General features: G+C 49.0%; 1 protein-coding gene across 1 annotated transcript in view; it reads right to left on the bottom strand.

Moving 5' to 3' along the window:
• The window catches only part of PDK1 (pyruvate dehydrogenase kinase 1), a 38220-nt gene that overhangs the window by 2198 nt on the left and 19656 nt on the right, over positions 1-16366 (bottom strand). The window contains exons 6-10 of the mRNA XM_040357744.1: positions 14152-14229; positions 13967-14043; positions 5814-5912; positions 2586-2696; positions 569-682 (exon numbers count right to left, since the gene is read on the bottom strand). Of these exons, the coding sequence (XP_040213678.1) occupies positions 569-682; positions 2586-2696; positions 5814-5912; positions 13967-14043; positions 14152-14229 (479 nt within the window). The remainder of the gene's footprint in view (positions 1-568; positions 683-2585; positions 2697-5813; positions 5913-13966; positions 14044-14151; positions 14230-16366) is intronic.

Here is a 16366-nt window from a genome sequence, read left to right on the forward strand (position 1 = left end):
ATCTGAGCATTTTTTACGGCAATGGCACTGTCCGAATCAGTACAAGGCAAACTTTGCGGTGCCGCACCAATTCCCAAAAGTAGTTTCTGCACTACTTTTGGAGACTTCGGGGACGATTTCAATAGACATCTGTGCATAAACTCACATAAAAGTCTGGCAAATCGCCCCTGAAGTCGAACTGAAATGCCACTTTGAAATCGTTCATCTTTCAAACCCACCCTTAGTGTGAACAAGGGCTCAATGTCTGTGTTTTAATTAAACAGAGTCTTAATACAGGCAAACATTATAGATTAGACTAAAGCGTATATGGAGGTAAATTGCTCATTACAAAAAGGGGGCATTTCCTTGGCAATGCATTCATTTCAGGAAGCGCTCTGCAGCACTAATAGGAGTGCAGACCGTTGCATCTAGGAATGCTACCCCTGCAGCCATTGTCCTTACATTGCTCCCCAGGAACGCCTTCCACAAAAAAAAAAAAGAACTGGAAATGCAAGAGAAGTCAAAAGTGTTTCCTTATGCGTTCGCCTCGAGTCATGTAGTTCAGTAAAGAGGAAAAAAGTTGCCATACCTTAATATATATTACAGCATCTGTTCCATATCCCTCTAAAGAATACAGCTTAAGGTCTCCTTGGAAGTACCGGGCATAGAGTCTTGATATAGGCAAACCGAAGCCAAAACCAGCCTATTTAAAAAAAAAAAATTAAATATAGCACTTTACAAAAACAACCGGAAGAAGAAAAAAAGCACACACAGCTATGTTTAAAAATGAAGGGAGCCTTATTTATCAACATATGTCATAATAAGAAAAGTCTGTACTTCCCCTATATGTGTGTTCCGGTTTAGGGAACAGGATACGTTTTACTGACCTAATCCTCTGCTCCCGGTCAGGTGGCTATAAACCTTACATTGATCTTGATGATTATCAGAGGACCTGTGAACGCTGGGGCACAAGGAAAAAAAGGCTGAGGACTGATCTTAGTGTGCAGAAGAGCCTGGCAGGAGCAGAGGTTTGGGCAAGTGCTTTTCTTGTCCCCCCCCCCATTTTTACTTTCCCTTTAGTTTTAACTGACAAGAGTACCAATACATAGCCAGAAGGGAACATTCTGACTGGCTTTCCCCATACCATATAACCCAATGTTAAAATGTTTTGATCAAGCTCCAAACACAGGATGAAAATGCTGCACAGTATTGGATACTACAGTAGCACACTACTGTCCTTTGTGCCTCATTTCTCTGCATAGATTACAATGTCTTTGCAGTTACCTTCTCTTTCTTGTTCCTCCTAGAAGGGGCATAAAAAAAAAAAAAAAAACACCCTCACACCCCTCAGAATGCCTTCTACACAGATATTTTCAAGCAATTTTCTGATTATTTATATTATGTTCTTTTGTTTTATTGAAAGAAACCCACTAATGACCCGTACACACGAACGGTTTTCCCGTCGGGAAAAAAAACAATGGTTTTCCTGATGGAATTCCTCTCAAGCCTGCCTTGCATACACACAAAAGTTCAGTGAAATTTTGACTGCCAAGAATGCGGTGACTTAAAAGACTAAGACGAGCCAAGAAAATTAGGTTCTATGCTTCCGAGCATGCATGTTTTTTTCCCCCACTAGGATTTTTTTCCTGAAAAAAAAAAAAAGGAGACCCTGCCGTCTTTTTTCCCCCGGCAGTTTTCCTGTGGGAAAAAGTCAGATGGAGCATACACACAGTCGGAATTCGACAAAAAGCTCTCATCGCAGTTTTTCCGACGGGAAAACTGGTCATGTGTACAGGGCATTAGTTATATTTTGGACATCCAAGCTGTGTGTGTGTTTTGACATTGCTCTCCTAAACTTCTGCATGCCGCAGTCTCGGGGTGGGGTGGGGGGTACATACAGTGCAGTGGCTGGCATCCTCTAGGGATAGCTTATTGCATTAAAAGCATCACTCTAAGGCCCCTTTCAGACGTCCGCTCCGCCTGTCCGTTATTACAAGTCCGTTAACGGACTTGTAATACATCCCTATGGGATCGCGTCCGTTAGCGGATGGAGCATCCGCTAACGTCCGTGTCCGTCGGGATCCGGTTTTCAGATGGAAGAAAACCCTATTTTTCTTCCGTCCGGCGGAACGGAACTGATGCAGACGGACAGACGGTCCGTCTGCATCCGGTTCCCCATAGGGCAGAGCGGAGCTGAGACAGGGCGGTCTCTGCACTGTGTGCGGGGACCGCCCTATCCGCCGACAGCTCAGCGGGGATCCCCGCTGAGCCGACGGAGACACACGGAGCGGACCCAGAAACGGTCCGCTCCGTGTGAAAGAGCCCTAAAACTGCAGGTTTCCCTGACATTTTATATTCTAGAGAATGGTAGGAGCAAGCTCAGAAGTAAAAAAAAATAAAAATAAATACTTTATCGACACTGCACTGTAAATAAGTCATTAAGAATGCATTGGAGAAGGTGGGCATCTGTAATGTGAGGTTGTCAGATAGTGGATTGCATGCTGGGTGCTTTCCAGTTGTAAATTAAGTAAGTGGCAAATTGATACAAATGCCCTGCTTTTCAATTTGATCACATCAGATAACACGTTAATAAGGCAAAGACCCACTAGTGGCGTGGCACGGGAATTCTCCATTTTGGGAAGCGGTGCCGTGGAATACATGTAGTTGAACAATCTATCAATCTTCCGTAGTGGCACTCCACCACCGCGATCACTGAGCTGCAACACAACAAAAAGAACAAACATCAAATCTGTATAACTTTAATAAATCATTTTCATTTGTCTTCCATAGCCAGAAAAAGGTTTACACAATAAAAAGAGAAAATAAAACATTAAATAAATAAATAAAATAAAAAGGGAGTGTGGAAAAAAAAAAAACAATAAAAGTTTGGGGGTGAGGCAAGTCAAGGTGTTATCTGCATGTTCAGGTTTGTTTTAAAAGTGAAAGTCTGCATGACAGCCAGCTAAATATATTGTCAAAATGAGAAGTCAGCAGTCTTTCTATGCATACCTACATACAAAACTAAACTTCAAGTGTGACAACTGATGGAAGCTCCATTCACAGAATGGCTTGCATTCAGGGAAACCACTATGAGTTTTGTGAATAACCAAGGGAACAGGAATTGGAGGGTGAGCGGCATCATCCTTCACAGGATCTCCTCTAGAAAGTATCCAGCATCACTGAGGGGAGGAATATTACACAAACCAACAACCAGCTGGACCTTACTAGAGGTACCATCATGGAGCTAGAGTCCCTAGGTTTGTTTGCCCCACCTCATCTATTTGCAGTGTTTACTTTCCGATCTAGTCCGGTTGTCATTGTAACCTTTCAATTCTCTTGTAGGGAGAATGGAGAAGACCACTCTCCCTGTCTAAATTCATTAGATAGTTTCTCCCTGTTCCCTTTCCTGGTTAGCCCACACCCCTGTTCCTTCTTTTACTCATGAAAGGCTCTGCAAGTACTTTGAAAAACCGCACATAAAGCTCCAGCTTCTCACAGTCCTTATGCGAACAACAGTGACAGGGCTCTCTGACAAAAGGGACCGCAAACAACCCTACAACAATTTTGTCTTTTCTGGGTCCTCCTCCTGTGTAGCATTACAGTGAGAAGCATCCATCTTACCTACCCCTGGGCACGCCACCTTTCAGCTGCCAGGATAAGGGTCAGGCCCGGGATACCGATGAGTTCAGCCATCTCTATGCTGAAGGACACCGACCGGCAACATTGGAGACTGTCACCCATCGCTGACTAGGCAACAGACCACACTCGCTGGCTAAAGGCAGGCACACACACACACACACACACACACACAAAATGGGAGAATGTATATAGTAGTCAGTGGAGTCAAACCGATGTTCGTTTGTCCCTACACGCAAGTACATTCGATGCCAATGGGCACACTCTGCACTGCAACACAAGGCACATGTTATGCATTGTGGAGTGCAGCATTAACTACTTGCCGACCAGCCGCCGCAGTTATACGGCGGCAGGTCGGCTCCTCTGCGCGAGAGCACGTAGCTCTACAACACCTCGCAAAGCGGCCACTAGTCCCTGATCCCGATGCGCGTGCCCGGCGTGTGTGATCACCGCCGGGCACCCGCGATCGCTCGTTACAGAGCGAGGACCGGGAGCTGTGTGTGTGTAAACACACAGCTCCCGGTCCTGTCGGGAGAAATGTATGAACAGCGATGAGTCATTTCCCCCAACGAGTCCACCCCCCCCTACAGTTAGAACACACCCAGGGAACATACTTAACCCCTTCCCTGCCAGTGGCATTTTTATAGTAATCCAATGCATTTTTATAGCACTGATCGCTATAAAAATGCCAATGGTCCCAAAAATGTGTCAAAAGTGTCTGTCATATTGTCGCTGTACCGAAAAAAAAAAAAAAAAAAAAAATGCTGATCGCCAGCATTACTAGTAAAAAAAAAAAAATATATATATATATATTTTATTAATAAAAATGCCATAAAACTACCCCCTATTTTGTAAGCGCTATAACTTTTACGCAAACCAATCAATAAACGTTTATTGCGATTTTGTTTACGGAAAATATGTAGAAGAATACGTATCGGCCTAAACTGAGGGAAAAAAAAAAAAGATTTTTTATATATTTTTGGGGGATATTTATTATAGCAAAAAATATTATTTTTTTTTTCAAAATTGTCGCTCTATTTTTGTTTATAGCGCAAAAACTAAAAACCGCAGAGGTGATCAAATACCACCAAAAGAAAGCTCTATTTGTGGGGAAAAAAAAGTGCCAATTTTGTTTGGGAGCCACGTCGCACGACCACGCAATTGTCAGTTAAAGCGACGCAGTGCCGAATTGCAAAAAGTGCTCTGGTCTTTGACCAGCAATATGGTCCGGGGGTTAAGTGGTTAAAAAACAAAAAAAAATCTACAGGTTTTTAGTCAATTGTCATTTATTAGCAGTCCAATCGAAACTGGAACACAACCTCAAAAGATCGTGCCCTAAAATGTGACATGTGGAAGAAGACTCATCCACTTTAATATCTCCATTTTAGAAGATTAAAAAGCAGTGACCAAACCTTTTACACACACACACACACACACACACACACACACACACACTCAAATAAAGTAAACAATTTACACCAAAGCCTGTAAATGTTTTAAAATATAAATCTAGGTTTCTGCAAGTATTTAAAGGGGTGTTCCAGCCAATTTTTATTTAAAGTCAGCAGCTACAAAAAGTGTACCTGCTGGCTTTTATTAAACATACACTTACCTGCTCCAGCGTTCCAGCGACGCGCCGGCCGGGGCTCTGCTCCTCTCCCCCCCTCCCCGGCCGGCATCTTCATTTCAACTGTGGGCACCCGGCCGTGACAGCTTTCGGCTTCACAGCCGGGCACCCACTGCGCATGCGCGCGCGGCCCGGCGCTGCGCCGTCTGATTGGACAGGAGATCGCCTAGGACCTGTGACGTGTCCTAGGCGATCGCCTACAGGGAGGGGCTGCTGTAGGCGATTAAGCTTAATCGCCTAACCAGCCTCTCGGCGGAAGTGGGACAGGAAGTCCCACTCCTCCTGAAGCCCCCACTCCCCCCCCCCCAAAAAATTACATGCCAAATGTGGCATGTAAGGGGGCGAGGAGTGGGATAAGCGGAAGTTCCAATTTTGGGTGGAACTCCGCTTTAATAATTAGTCGGGCCAATAGTGAATAGTGTAAAACCCATGTCAAAGAGTTTTCTTTTTCCTGTGCAGTAAATATTTTCTAGCTCATGTATATAATAGAAAACATGGTGTCATAGGCAGCCAATTGACTCTTCAAAGAGTAAAACTTGCCACATAATTATATTAAATATAATGCAATTACCTTAATAGTCAAGTCTTCACTCCCCAGGGACACTCGCACTTTGACTGCAGGATAGACACCTTTGTCAGCATGGAATTCCATAGTTGCACGCATCGCATTCTACGGGACAAAAAAAGTGTCAAGTATTTAAAGCTGAAGTTTAGGTATAATGAACTTGACATAGTTACATTGGCTGAGGCTGGACCAATTGCCAATTGAAATATGTTTGTGCCAATCCTGTGGGACCCCTGTAGAAACTGGAAATCCCTTTATTAGTCACTGCTACTACAGAGATCTCCACTAGCTTCTGAGTCCCATGCCGAGAGTGAACACATGAGGTTGCTTGCTTGGCACAGGCATCTTTCAGGGACACTTAACAATTTCTCAAGTAATGTAAAGCATTCTCTATTCGGATGAGGTGAAAGTTATAGCGCCTACAAAACTATGATTGTATATATATATATATATATATATATATATATATATATATATATATATATATATATATATATATATATATACACACACACACACACACACACACACACATATACATATACACACACACACACACACACACACTGGGATTTTTATTTATTTATACTAGTAATGGGTGATCGGCTACTTATTAAGAGGACTGTGATAGTGAGGCAGACAGACTGACACTGGGGGGGAACTAACTGCCACTGACATCATATAGTACGGGTCTACAATTATAATTTCTGTACAAAGAACTTAGCATTAGAGGTTATTAAAAAGTGGTTGTAAACCCTTAGAAAAAAAAAAAACCTTCAAGACAAAGGCATAATGAGCTAGTATGCATAGCACACTAGCTCATTAGGAATTACTTACCTTACGTCGAAGCCCCCACAGGGGTCCTTGTCCCCCCCTCCGGCTGGGCATCTCTCCCGGGGGTTACTTCCGGTTATCGCGGCTCCGGCGCTGTGATTGGCTGGGGCCGCGATGACGTCACTACCACGCATGTGCATGGGAGCCACTGGTAAGGGCACAGTCACTGAAGCAATGGCACATATGTGCCATTGCTTCAGTTTGCCCAAGTGCGCCAATGACATCGGCACATGCAGGGCACAGGGGATATCTCCTAAACTGTGCAGGTTTAGGAGATGTCCTGGGTAGCTACAGGTAAGCCTTATAATAGGCTTACCTGTAGCATAAAGTCTGTTAGGGTTTACAAGCACTTTAACCATGATAGTGTTAAGGTAATCACTTCTGTGTAGGTCTATACAGATGCATCTCACAACAAGTTACATTTGATTCAGTAATTCAACTCAAAAAGTGAAACTCAAATATTTTATATAGATGCATTACACACAGCGTGATACATTAAGCATTTCTCTTCATTTTAATCTCAGAAAATTTGAATATTGTAATATTAAAAAAAAAAAAAGGATTTTTAATCCAGAAATGTTGGTTTACTGAAAAGTACATTCATGTACAGTATAGTATGACATGCTCAGTATTTGTTTAGAGCTCCTTTTTCATGAATTACTGCATTAATGTGGTGCTGAGGTGCAGGGCCGGACTGGCCTACCGGGATAGCGGGAAAATTCCCGGTAGGCCGCCTGCTGTCTGTCAAAAATCAACCAGTTAGCTGCCTGTGTGGCCGGGCCACGGCCGCCGCCGCCATCGCGGCCGCACTTTTCAACTAGCCCTCTCCACTCCAGTGACTGTCACGTTAATGTCCTCTCACCTCACCTCAATAATCATTGCATGTTTTTTAAAGTTTTTTAAAGCAGCGGCGGCCGGCCGTTTGCCATTTGCGGCCGCCATGCTCGCCGCTGCACTTTCGCGGCTGTGAGCGATCGTGTGTGTCACGTGTCTGAGGGAGGGGAGGAGCCAAGCAGGAGAAGAAACGAACGTCAGATGTTCTTCCTTCTTCCCGTGCGGCGCCAGCACCGCCCAGTGCAGAGTCACGTGTCGCAGAGGAGAAGAAGACAACGCGCAGCCCGGGCCAGCCACCCTTGGAGACCAAGGTGAGGAAAAAAGATTCGAAATCCTGCTGACAGTATCTCTCACCATATAACGGTGCACCCCCCCCCCCCCCCCGGGCCCCCCTCCTCTCTCTGCCACCTACCTACCTTTGCTGCCCCTGGAAAATCTAAATCGTCTGTCTAATAATCTCAGAGAGGGGGGGGGGGGTTGACCATGCATTGGTGAGAGAGATTATACAGTCCAGATTACAATTTGCAGGGGCAGCAAAGGTGACAGAGAGAGAGGGGGGGGGGGGGGTTGCATGGTGCACCCCCCTTTCTTTGTCACCTTTGTTGCCCCTGCAAATTGTAATCTGGACTGTATAATCTCCCCCCTCTCTGCACCTGTCTTTTCTGCCCCTGCAGATTGTTAACTGTATAATCTCTCTCCCCCCACCATTGCAACTCCCCCCTCTCTCCCCCACCATTGCAACTCCCCCCTCTCTCCCCCACCATTGCAGCCCCCCTCTCTCTCTCCCCCCACCATTGCAGCCCTCTCCCCCACCATTGCAGCTCCCTTCTCTCTCCCCCACCATTGCAGCCCCCCTCTCTCTCTCTCCCCCCCACCATTGCAGCCCTCTCCCCCACCATTGCAGCCCCCTTCTCTCTCCCCCACCATTGCAGCTCCCTTCTCTCTCCCCCACCATTGCAGCCCCCCTCTCTCTCTCTCCCCCCCACCATTGCAGCCCTCTCCCCCACCATTGCAGCCCCCTTCTCTCTCCCCCACCATTGCAGCCCCCCTCTCTCTCTCCCCCCCACCATTGCAGCCCTCACCCCCACCATTGCAGCTCCCTTCTCTCTCCCCCACCATTGCAGCCCCCCTCTCCCTCCCACCATTGCAGCCCTCTCCCCCACCATTGCAGCCCCCTTCTCTCTCCCCCACCATTGTAGCCCCCCTCTCTCTCTCCCCCCCACCATTGCAGCCCTCACCCCCACCATTGCAGCTCCCTTCTCTCTCCCCACCATTGCAGCCCCCCTCTCTCTCTCTCCCCCCCACCATTGCAGCCCTCTCCCCCACCATTGCAGCCCCCTTCTCTCTCCCCCACCATTGCAGCCCCCCTCTCTCTCTCCCCCCACCATTGCAGCCCTCTCCCCCACCATTGCAGCTCCCTTCTCTCTCCCCCACCATTGCAGCCCCCCTCTCTCTCCCCCACCATTGCAGCCCTCTCCCCCCCCACCATTGCAGCCCCCATCTCTCTCTCCCCCACCATTGCAGCCCCTTCTCTCCCCCCCACCATTGCAGCCCCCTCTCTCTCCCACCATTGCAGGCCCCCTCTCATCATTGCAGCCCCCTCTCTCCCTCCCACCATTGCAGCCCCACTCTCTCCCTCCCACCATTGCAGCCCCCACTCTCTCCCTCCCACCATTGCAGCCCCCACTCTCTCCCTCCCACCATTGCAGCCCCCCCCTCTCTCTCGCTCTCTCTCTCCCCCACCATTGCAGCTCCCCTCTCTCCCCCACCATTGCAGCCCCCCTCTCTCTCTCCCCCCACCATTGCAGCCCCCCTCTCTCCCCCACCATTGCAGCTCCCCTCTCTCCCCCACCATTGCAGCTCCCCTCTCTCCCCCACCATTGCAGCTCCCCTCTCTCCCCCACCATTGCAGCCCCCCTCTCTCTCTCCCCCCCCCACCATTGCAGCCCCCCTCTCTCTCCCCACCATTGCAGCCCCCCCCTCTCTCTCCCCCCCACCATTGCAGCCCCCTCTCTCTCTCTCCCCCACCATTGCAGCCCCCTCTCACTCTCCCACCATTGCAACCCCCTCTCACTCTCCACCATTCCAGCATTGCAGCCCTCTCTCTCTCCCACCATTGCAGCCCCCCCTCTCTCCCACCATTTCAGCCCCCTCTTTCTCCCACCATTGCAGCCCTCTCTCTCTCCCACCATTGCAGCCCCCCTCTCTCCCACCATTGCAGCCCATCTCTCTCTCCCTCCCACCATTGCAGCCCCCTCTCTCTCCCATCACTGAAGCCCCCTCTCTCTTGCAGCCTCTCTCTCCCTCTTACTATTTCAGCTCCCCTCTCTCCCACCATTGCAGCCCCTCTCTCCCACCATTGCAGCCCCTCTCTCCCACCATTGCAGCCCCCCTCTCTCCCCCACCATTGCAGCGCCCCTCTCTCCACCACCATTGCAGGCCCCCTCTCATCATTGCAGCCCCCTCTCTCCCTCCCACCATTGCAGCCCCACTCTCTCCCTCCCACCATTGCAGCCCCCACTCTCTCCCTCCCACCATTGCAGCCCCCCCCCTCTCTCTCGCTCTCTCTCTCCCCCACCATTGCAGCTCCCCTCTCTCCCCCACCATTGCACCCCCTTCTCTCCCCCACCATTGCAGCCCCCCTCTCTCTCTCCCCCCACCATTGCAGCCCCCCTCTCTCCCCCACCATTGCAGCTCCCCTCTCTCCCCCACCATTGCAGCTCCCCTCTCTCCCCCACCATTGCAGCCCCCCTCTCTCTCTCCCCCCCCACCATTGCAGCCCCCCTCTCTCTCCCCACCATTGCAGCCCCCCCTCTCTCTCTCCCCCACCATTGCAGCCCCCTCTCTCTCTCTCCCCCACCATTGCAGCCCCCTCTCACTCTCCCACCATTGCAACCCCCTCTCACTCTCCACCATTCCAGCATTGCAGCCCTCTCTCTCTCCCACCATTGCAGCCCCCCCCTCTCTCCCACCGTTTCAGCCCCCTCTTTCTCCCACCATTGCAGCCCTCTCTCTCTCCCACCATTGCAGCCCTCTCTCTCTCCCACCATTTCAGCCCCCCTCTCTCCCACCATTGCAGCCCATCTCTCTCTCCCTCCCACCATTGCAGCCCCCTCTCTCTCCCATCACTGAAGCCCCCTCTCTCTTGCAGCCTCTCTCTCCCTCTTACTATTTCAGCTCCCCTCTCTCCCACCATTGCAGCCCCTCTCTCCCACCATTGCAGCCCCTCTCTCCCACCATTGCAGCCCCTCTCTCCCACCATTGCAGCCCCCCTCTCTCCCCCACCATTGCAGCCCCCCTCTCTCCCCCACCATTGCAGCTCCCCTATTCTCCCCCACCATTGCAGCTCCCCTCTCTCCCCCACCATTGCAGCCCCCCTCTCTCCCCCACCATTGCAGCCCCCCTCTCTCTCCCATCACTGCAGCCCCCCTCTCTCTCCCATCACTGCAGCCCCCTCTCTCTTGCAGCCCCTCTCTCTTACTATTTCAGCTCCCCTCTCTCCCACCATTGCAGCCCCTCTCTCTCTCCCACCATTGTAGCCCCCCTCTCTCTCTTGCCCACCAATGCAGCCCCCCCTCTCTCCCACCATTAAAGCCCCCTCTCTCACACACTATAGCAGCACTTCTCTCTCTCCCACCATTGCAGCCCCCCCTCTCTCCCACCATTGCAGCCCTCTCTCTCTCCCACCATTGCAGCCCATCTCTCTCTCCCACCATTGCAGCCCCCCTCTCTCTCCCATCACTGCAGCCCCCTCTCTCTCCCATCACTGCAGCCCCCTCTCTCTCTCACTATTGCAGCCCCTTTCTCTCACCATTGCAGCCCTCTCTCTCTTACTATTTCAGCTCCCCTCTCTCCCACCATTGCAGCCCCTCTCTCTCTCCCACCATTGCAGCCCCCTTCTCTCTCTCGCCCACCAATGCAGCCCCCCCTCTCTCCCACCATTAAAGCCCCCTCTCTCTCTCACACACTATAGCAGCACTTCTCTCTCTCTCACCATTGCAGCCCCCCCCTCTCTCTCTCTCTCTATTGCAGCCCTCTCTCTCTCTCTACTGCAGCTCCTGTCTCTCACTATTGCAGACTCTCTCTCTCTCTCACTATTGCAGCCCCTTTCTCTATGTCTCACCACTGCAGCCCCTCTCTCACACCACTGCAGCCCCTCTCTCTCACCACTGCAGCCCCTCTATCTCTCATCATTGCAGCCTCTCTCTCTCTATTGCAGCTCCTCTCTCTCCCACCATTGTAGCCCCTCTCTCTCTCCCACCATTGCAGCCTCTTTCTCTCTCTCCCTCTCTCTCACTATTGCAGCCCCTCTCTCTCACTATTGCAGCCCCTCTCTCTCACTATTGCAGCCCCTCTCTCTCTCACTATTGCAGCCCCTCTCTCTCACTATTGCAGCCCCTCTCTCTCTCTCTCTCTCTCTCTCTCTCACACTATTGTAGCCCCTTTCTCTGTCTCACCACTGCAGCCCCTTTCTCTCTCACCATTATAGCCCCCCTCTCTCTCTCACTCTCTCTCTCTCACACTATTGCAGCCCCTTTCTCTGTCTCACCACTGCAGCCCCTTTCTCTCTCACCATTATAGCCCCCCTCTCACCATTGCAGCCCCTTTCTCTCTCTCTCTCGCCATTGTAGCCCCTCTCTCATGGAGTTAACTTATGTATTATAATACAATAATATACTGTAAATAATAAAATGTGAATGTATTTATTATAATAATAAAAAACATTTTTCAGGTAAAAAAATGTGCATTTATATATATTTTTTTGCCTGTTCTCTCTGCATTGGTCTCTTGTATCATGTCTGCAGTCTCTGATCATCTCTTGTATCATGTCTGCAGTCTCTGATCATCTCTTGTATCATGTGAAGTCTGCAGTCTCTGAGGGAGTTTGGAGAGGAGTCAAGAGTGGGAGTGTCGCTGGGATGGGGGTCATGGGAGAAGTCAGAGGTGTGTGGACTGTGGAAAGGAGACTATAGGAAAACCAGAGCCACCAAGCTGGAGCCGCCTGACTGATCCCTGCAAGGTGCACCTAAAAGGAGGTCAGTGACAGCGCCGCAAGGCCAGCCTAAGGGGCAAGGGGGGTCATTGATGTAAGGGGGAGTTAATACAATAATGTAAAGGGACACTGATATAAAGGTTTCCCCCTTATATCAGTAACCCCCCCCCCTACCTTAGGCTGCTTTCACGTTGGGGGCGTCGGCGGTAAAGCGATGCAGTTTTTAGCGGTGCTTTACTAACTTTTTTGCAGTGCTTTTCGGGGGGCAGTGGGGCACTTTCAACCCCCGCTAGTGGCCGAAAAAGTTTAAAACTATGGGGCTGGTATGACATTTTTCCAGGGCTGGTTTTTATTCCCAGTCCGGCCCTGCTGAGGTGTTATGGAAGCCCAGGTTACTTTGATAGCGGCCTTCAGCTCATCTCTATTGTCTCATCTTCCTCTTGACAATACCCCGCAGATTCTCTATGGGGTTTAGGTCAGATGAATTTGCTGGCCAATCATCAAAATTAAAAGGTCTGCATTAGAACTGAGCAACACTGTTCTTGAGCGAGTGGTGTGACAGATTCACCTGGGACAGAGACTTTTGGGGGGGGGGGGGGTGGGTTGAATGCTAGCCTCTTGCCTTGCGATCATGGGCCCTGGAATTTGGGGGAACGGTGCCCTTTGTGAGCTGTATGCCTGGGTACCCTGTATATGCCATTTAAGAGTGACTGATTCATACTGTTGGGACATACAGTGTAAGGAGATGATAATGCCCTCACCTCCAGCCATCTGTCTGTTCTCTGCGCTAATTGACCATGCTATTGTTTGAAGATGTCCTGTGTTTACACTTATAATAATGTGTATTGTATAGCAGGTGAAGCGAGGGGACGTGACGTCTACCCTGAAAGGTCATATCTATGAGTCGCCTAGTCTGGGTAAATGATAGTTAATTAGCTCATGTTAATTTATGTTCTGGTTACCTCCTCTTTAAACTGTATATAAGGTTGTATTATTGGTTCTATTAAACACTCCATGTTCAGCAGACAAACAAGTATCATCTCATTGTGTGCTTGTGAGCAGCTGGAATATCTGATATCTATATCCAGACTGATAGGAAGCGGCATATGACGGAAGCACTCAAGCGGAGTGTGGGACGTTCCGTTACAAGTGGCATCAAGGACAGAAAGTATGTTACTTGCGGTTCTGGACAGGTGTCCAAGCCTGGACCCATCTGACTGCATTCAGGCTCAGACATCAGTCCATAACTAAAGGTAACCACTAGGGGTGCGGCTACAAGTGAACAGCAATAGCTGCGGTCAGCGTGTTAAAACTTGTACAGGCTGAATGGCCACCACTAATCGCATGCATTGGTCATTCAAGTCACAGAAATGGCAGGAAAGACAGATACTTGTGAATAGCAGGCACCACATCCAAGGACGGGTGGGCTGCATTAGATTACATGTTTGTTCTTGGGTTAAGAAGCAATTTAGAGTCTGCCATTAAAAGGAAAACATACCTTGAAGAGTTCAAATACCATGTGGTATAGATGGGAAGGCACATATACCACCTGTATTGGCTGTCCTGGATTCTTAGCTGGAAAAATAATAAAGTAAATAAGAATAAAATGAGAAAAAAAAAACAAATACAATTATCGGAATACTGCCACACAGTGTAAAAATGTCTGATAACTATATATCTTACCATTAAATTCTGCAAGTTCCAGTTCGGGAGAGTTTACGTAATACAAGTCACATAGATTTTTTGCATTTTCATACCCATCTATAAGAAAAACACGACAGTCAAACTTAAATCTATGGATGGATTAATCTTAAAAGCATATATGTCTATGTGTACAACGGTCATCTGAGGGTACAAGGGGTTGTCAGATGAAAGGTCCATCCTGTCAAGAGCACCCCCTGAGACTTATCTGGCAAAGAAATGTATCAAATTGCTAATTCTATAAAAATACAGAGGCTACGACTACTGACCCTTTTAGAAAATGTTAGTCTTCTTACAAATCCTTTAGCTTTAACGTGTCCCTAACCAGAATGTCCATGTAGCAAGTGAAGTCACAATAAAGTGAGAACAACTACCGTATTTATTGGGGTATAGCGCGCACCCCTAAAGTTGGCCAGAAATTCCTGTGGAAAAAGGGATTTTGTACTTACAGTTTTGGTGTCTTGCGCGGCGTCCATCGGCGGCCTCGTCGGGTCCGGCGTCCGCCTGCGGCTTCGGGTGTCCTCTTCGTCGGGTCTGGCGTCCTTCTCGCTCGTTTCCCGCGCCGAGTTTGAATACTGCGCCGGCATATACCGAGCGCAGTACACTCGGGCAGGCTCTGCTACTGTCGTACAGGACGTACAGGACGTACAGGACGTGAGCGCGGGAGGACCTGAGACTGCCCGACTATACACGAGTGTACTGCGCTCGGTATATGCCGGCGCAGTATTCAAACTCAGCGTGGGAAATCGGTTATCGGCGTATATCGCGCACACACGATTTTGCCCTGATTTTCAGGGCAAAAAAGTGCGCGGTATACGCCGATAAATACGGTAATCAGCATACTTGCTTCAACACCAAAGCAGTGATGACACAGACAGACAGACAGACAGACAGACAGACAGACACACATACACCATATGAACACCTGACTATTTCTGAAAAAATATTAGCAATAGCGCACAGTTTTGGTTGAAGCTGAAGGCAGATATAAAGACACATCCATGCAGCTCTGTATTCAATACTATATCCTAAAATGTGTTTAAGGCATGCAGTGCAAGTACCAGAATTTTTCTTGCAAACAGCCTTTTGCAGTGTTCTGTACAGTCGAGCTCTAACTGAGGGAGGAAGAAACAGCACAAGAAGTCACAACAGTTGTGCTGCTGTGCAAGGAGGAGCATGTTGATAGAAAGATGAGCTCATCAGTGTGCTGCTTCTGTTTTCACTGTCCGCTCACAGGGTGGGGGTGGGGAAGAGGACCTGCAAATGTTTCTGAGCTTCAGCAGAGAAATATTAGGTCCTGCCTGTCAGGCATGGCTGTGTGGTATGACAGAGCTACCAAACACAAACCCTGTCACAAATCAGCTTCCTTATATAAACACTTCGGGCTAGATTCAGATAGGTTAGCGGATCTTTAGATCCGCGTAACCTATCTGATTTACGTTACGCCGCCGCAATTTTTTGAGGCAAGTGCTTTATTCAGAAAGCACTTGCCTCTAAAGTTGCGGCGGCGTATCGTAAATCCCCCGGCGGAATTCAAATCCCGCGGCTAGGGGCGTGTACAATTTAAATCAGGCGCGTCCCCGCGCCGATCGAACAGCGCATGCGCCGTCCGCAAATTTTCCCAGCGTGCATTGCTCCAAATGACGTCGCAAGGACGTCATTGGTTTTGACGTTAACGTAAATTACGTCCGACCGTATTCGCGAACGACTTACGCAAACAACGTAAAAAATTCAAAACTCGGCGCGGGAACGACGGCCATACTTAACATAGGATACGCCGCACTTACCCCTCCTATAGCAGGGGTAACTTTCTGCTGTAAAAAGCCGAACGCAAACGACGTAAAAAAAAGCGCCGGGCTGTCGTTCGTTTCTGAATCGGCGTAAATGCTAATTTGCATATTCGACGCGTAAAAGATATGGAAGCGCCACCTAGCGGCCGGCCTGGAATTGTAGCCTAAGATCCGACAGTGTAAGTCACTTACACCTGTCGGATCTTAGGCATATCTATGTGTAACCCGATTCTATGAATCAGCCGCATAGATACGACGGCCGGACTCAGAGATACGACGGCGTATCAGGAGATACGCCGTCGTATCTTCTTTCTGAATCCGGCCCTTCATCTGTATATTTAGATGTTAACCTGGAGTTCAGCTTATACTTAGTGATCTTTCATCTATGCCCAGTAATTCCGCTTCCT

Source organism: Rana temporaria, chromosome 6, assembly GCF_905171775.1.
Source record: "Rana temporaria chromosome 6, aRanTem1.1, whole genome shotgun sequence".
In the NCBI taxonomy this organism is placed as follows: Eukaryota; Metazoa; Chordata; class Amphibia; order Anura; family Ranidae; genus Rana; species Rana temporaria.